The following is a 5,075-nucleotide window of genomic DNA, read 5'->3' as shown; positions in this document are numbered from 1 at the left end:
TTGTGCATGTGATAAATGTTGAAAGTTCCTAGTTGAATAGTAATAAGGTAATTTCATAATATATAAGTGATAAGATAATTTCATAATATATAAGTGATTCTTATTTACTATACAAGTTGATTTTGTGAAATTCAATAAATTTAAAATTCACCTCTTAATATAATAATAAATATAATAATAAAGCTTATTCTAACGAGATTTGGTATTCTATTTTGTTCCATCTTCTTTAGGACCACCCATTATACATGCAGGGTTGAGTTGGGAAATTCACTTCTAACAATAAACTCTATATATAGTGGCTCATTGAGAGGAAAAAGAGTGTGAAGAATTTGTGTTTTGAGAAGAATGGCTTACACACAAGGTTTCTTGCAGCTCCATGCTCTAAGCACTCCTGTTAGAGTTTGGCCACACTGGGAAGTGGGAAGCACCAAACGAAAACACATTGTGTGCAACGCACAGAAGGAGGATGTGGAAGAGGGTGAAGTCACCACTCTTAGCCATGTCTCTCGCAGATTGGCCCTCGGCACTGCGCTCATCGGCGGCGCCGCTGCTGCAGGCGCTAAGGTATCACCTGCTAATGCTGCTGATGATGCAGAACTCTCTCTCGACCAACCTGGTATTTGTTTTACTCTCATCACCTCCATAAGCAATCCTTTCTTTGCATGTTTATTATTTATAACACAAACACTGTTAGAAACCCTATTTTGCACTGTATCACTACTGCATTAAGCAGAATCAGAGTCTCATAATAATGACTCAACATCGCTTGTAACCACTTTATTTTGTTGGGTACTGTAGCATTTATTACCACATTACCAGCTTCAATAAGCTCTGAGGAATATCCTGCATCCGTTGTCGAAGCTCTTTCTCTCAATCGAACCAGTTTTCCCAAGGGCTTCGTTTTCGGGACAGCATCAGCGGCATACCAGGTATCCTCATAATATATCTCTTCTTAATCTTTTACGAGAAAACTGTTTGAGATTTCAACGTATTTAACTTCATACCATTATGTTGTGTTGTTGATATATATATATATATATATATATATATATATATATATATATATATATATATATATATATATATACCTATAGTACGAAGGAGCGGCGTTTGAAGATGGAAGAAAAGCAAGTATATGGGATGCATTCACCCACAGATATCCAGGTTTTTTTTTTCTACCTTCCTAAATATAAATCCAATTAAGACGATTATAAATTATTTTTTTTAATATTAAAAAATATTTGTTTCTATGCTTTTCAAAAATTATACATATGAAACTTAATAAAAATGGTAGATAATATCTGATTGTAAACATTTAATACTTGCAGAGAGGATAAGGGATAGAAGTAATGGAGATGTAGCAGTTGACGAATATCACCGCTACAGGGTAAAGTCCAATTTCTTAATGATTACAGTGAAGGATGAATGAGGAAACCAATTATTTTTCTTCATCAAAAACAATTAATTAAACTTTTGGACGTTGTTTTACATTTATATAACAGGAAGATATTCAGATAATGAAGGATATGAATCTGGATGCATACAGATTCTCCATATCATGGTCTAGAATAGTACCAAGTGAGATAGAAGTTGATGAGTTATTATTCTGATTATTATTACTGTTGTTGGATCTTTCATTGTTAATGATTTTTCAATCTTCTTTTAAAAATGATTGATATATAGATGGAAAGGTGGGTCCATACGAGGAGGGTGTAAACCAAGCAGGAATCGATTATTACAATCGCCTCATAGATTATCTGATAGACAACGGTCAGTGTCCATGTTTTCCTCTCTTGGTTTTTCTTCGTTAAAATTTACATCTTATAATATATAATTTTTCTTTCATTGATTTAAATATTAATGTCGCAGGTCTAAAACCATATGTCACACTTTTTCACTGGGATCTTCCCCAAGCTTTAGAAGAGGAGTATGGAGGTTTTTTATCTCATCATGTTGTGTAAGTTGTACAAAATTTATTTTATATTTGCATAATAATTGTTCAAAAAATGACTTTGCTGTATTCTTGATTTTCAGAGATGATTTCCGAGACTATGCAAGAGTTTGTTTCAAAAACTTTGGAAACAGGGTGAAACATTGGATTACTCTAAATGAGCCATGGTCTTACAGTAACAATGGTTACGCAGTTGGGACGTTTGCACCAGCTCGATGCTCTGAATGGCAAGATCCAACTTGCCTCGGTGGTGACTCAGGAAGAGAACCATATATAGTTACACATAATCTACTACTTTCTCATGCAGCCGCTGTAGAAGAGTACAGAAAATTTCAGGTTTGTTTAGACCGGATTAGAAACTCTCGTTTATCTCTTTTTTATTAATAAGTCGTCAGGAAACGAGCTTTAAACCTAATTCAATTCCATAAGATCAATTTAAACCTAATTCAATTTCATAAGATCAATTTGTAAGGTGAGGTTTGCATCCTACTTATATATTATTAGGAGGTGTACTTTAAGTTTAACTCAACCCCACAAAATCGACTTGTAAAATGAGGTTTATATCCCACTTATATATATATATATATATATATATATATATATATATATATATAATGAAATTGTCTATTTCTAGTAAATGTGAGACTTCTGACAGAAATAAACTTTAAACCTAAAGTAATTTTACAAAATCAAATCAATTTGTAAGATGAGATTTATAATCCGTTATATATTATAAATTGATCTTATTTTTTATCATCGATGTGAGACTTCTACCTTTTTAAGATTAAAAACACTTTACACAGGAATATCAAGAAGGAATGATAGGCATAACACTTATTTCTCATTGGTATGAGCCACAAACAGACTCTGAATCAGATAAAGACGCCGCCAAACGTGCACTTGACTTCATGTTTGGGTGGTAAGTGCTTAACTCTGCACCAGAATATGCATTAATAGTCGAAGAGAACATGTTTTGATATGTAACAATGATTACTTACAGGTACATGGAACCATTGACAACAGGAAAATATCCAAAGAGCATGCGTTATCTAGTTGGTAATCGATTACCAGAGTTCTCAAAACATGAATCAAAACTTCTTGCTGACTCATATGATTTTATTGGAATAAACTATTACACCACTGTTTGCGTTGCGGATAATCCTTCTGTTCAACCAGAATCTAAACGTAGTTATAGTACAGATCCCAATGTCATTTATTCAAGTGAGTAAACTTCTATCTTTCAATCATGTAAATTGGGAATGTCTATTAGAAATGAAAATTGATATTTTGATTATTAAATTTTGACAACTTTTTTTTATAATTTTATATAACATTTTTTAAGTGGTTCTCTATTTTACTATTTTTTTTATTTTTAATATTCCAAAATCACTTAAAAAATGTTATCTCATATTATAAAAAAAAATTGTAAAAATTTAGTAATTAATATATGATTTTCGTATAAATTATGTATATGTTCAATTTCCTGATATAACATTTTCTTTTGTTTTCAATGCCCAGCTCAACGCAATGGTGTTCTCATAGGTGTACCGGTGTGTATATTTATGATTTTTGTCAAATTTTATGTTCATACTAATATTATTATTATTATTATTATTTTATTTCATATAACTTTATATTTATATTTGCAGACGGCTTCTGATTGGTTATATGTTTGCCCCAAAGGAATTAAAAAGTTGTTGCTCTATACCAAAAAAGAGTACAACGATCCTTTGATTTATATAACTGAAAATGGTAACTATACCAAAAGCAATTTTTATTGTCTTTAAAGAAAATATTTTGACAAAATTATTCAAAATGTGGAATTTCAATATAGATATTTCTTTTAACATGTTGATGTATATATTACTTTTAATTTATAGGAAGAGGCAATGACATAGGTGAAGAACACGATACACTTGAGGAATCTCTTATAGATGTTTATAGAATCGATTTTTACTATCGTCATCTCTATTATCTACTTTCAGCAATAAGGTAATGATTTAATTTTTACATATTTTAAATTTGTTTCTAACTCTAATTTAAATATTTTTTTTATTGACTTTATAAGGGATGGTCGCGTAAATGTAAAAGGATATTTCGCATGGTCACTTTTGGATAATTTTGAATGGAGAGATGGGTATTTGATAGGATTTGGACTAAACTATGTGGACAGGAAAAATAAGTTGAAGCGATATCCCAAACTTTCAGCAAAGTGGTTTAAAAATTTTCTTCAAAAAGCATGAGATGATTGCAAGAGTTTGGAAGATAATCTCTTATGTAATGTTGCCTATTAATAAATTTGTGTGGGAGCTGTTAAACTTTTTATTAATGTAATGCTTTTTTATTACTGAAATGTGGCTTGTTTAGTAAATTAATTCCTGGTTGTTTTTTTATTTGAGAAGAGAACATATTCGTTTAATTTTTTATCTGTCATATTTCTGTGTAATGGTATTTTAAATATTTTTTTTAATGATAATCAATATATTATAAAAGCACAATAGAAAAATGATATAAATAAACTTAACAGATAATTCAAATTTATATTAAGACACCTACTTGGCTGAAATAAAATATACTCTCTTTAATTTAATAAGAGAACCAGTTTAAAAATTGAAAATAGAAAAGTTATAGGGGATAAAAAAATGAATGTCATTGCTAAAAAGTTGAAGGACTTTATCTAAAACATGTCCTTGAATGTCAAATACCCACATTTTTGCAGTAATAATATTTTGAAAAACATTTGTATCAATATAAGAGGAAATAAAAACACAATTATTTGGTGAAGAAATCGAAAATGAAGGAGACAATACGTACAATCTCCTAAATAAAAAGAACTATTTTTAGGAAAAACGATAGATAAATCACAGATTAATTAGGCACTAACAGGCAACAAATTAAAATTAAATCGAAATACAAAAATAAATAAATTATCAAACATCAATGCAAGAGAAACGTGCACAATACCAATAGTTACTATAGAAATATCCTTATGACTATTGAAAATATTAATATTTTCATGAAATTGATTGTATTGATTGTGAATAACTATTTTCTGTCATAATCTCTTAAGATTCTACAAACAGTGTGTTTTAATTCTTCCCATAATCCTCCCAAACTCTTGAAA

General features: G+C 30.0%; 1 protein-coding gene across 1 annotated transcript; it reads left to right on the top strand.

Moving 5' to 3' along the window:
• Nucleotides 1-326: 326 nt before the first annotated feature.
• LOC114183825 (cyanogenic beta-glucosidase-like) lies at nucleotides 327-4,344 on the top strand. Its single transcript, XM_028070975.2, has 14 exons — nucleotides 327-616; nucleotides 799-929; nucleotides 1,095-1,164; nucleotides 1,329-1,387; nucleotides 1,503-1,578; nucleotides 1,684-1,770; nucleotides 1,870-1,957; nucleotides 2,035-2,287; nucleotides 2,755-2,870; nucleotides 2,952-3,172; nucleotides 3,470-3,501; nucleotides 3,601-3,703; nucleotides 3,832-3,943; nucleotides 4,020-4,344. The coding sequence occupies exons 1-14, from the start codon at nucleotides 346-348 to the stop codon at nucleotides 4,192-4,194; spliced, it is 1,794 nt and encodes a 597-aa protein (XP_027926776.1). The 5' UTR covers nucleotides 327-345; the 3' UTR covers nucleotides 4,195-4,344.
• Nucleotides 4,345-5,075: the final 731 nt, after the last annotated feature.

Source organism: Vigna unguiculata, chromosome 5, assembly GCF_037176805.1.
Source record: "Vigna unguiculata cultivar grain cowpea cultivar isolate G323 ecotype 2 chromosome 5, ASM3717680v1, whole genome shotgun sequence".
Lineage (NCBI taxonomy): Eukaryota > Viridiplantae > Streptophyta > Magnoliopsida > Fabales > Fabaceae > Vigna > Vigna unguiculata.
The sequence above is the reverse complement of the archived record's forward strand: the minus strand, read 5'-3'. Positions and strand labels throughout refer to the sequence as shown.

Bases quoted from the DNA above. Each gene is read 5' to 3' on its own strand.
- LOC114183825 (XM_028070975.2), top strand. From the start codon at position 346: ATGGCTTACACACAAGGTTTCTTGCAGCTCCATGCTCTAAGCACTCCT. The intron at 930-1,094 runs GTATCCTCATAA...ATATACCTATAG, and splicing joins CAGCATCAGCGGCATACCAG to TACGAAGGAGCGGCGTTTGA. The intron at 1,165-1,328 runs GTTTTTTTTTTC...TAATACTTGCAG, and splicing joins ATTCACCCACAGATATCCAG to AGAGGATAAGGGATAGAAGT.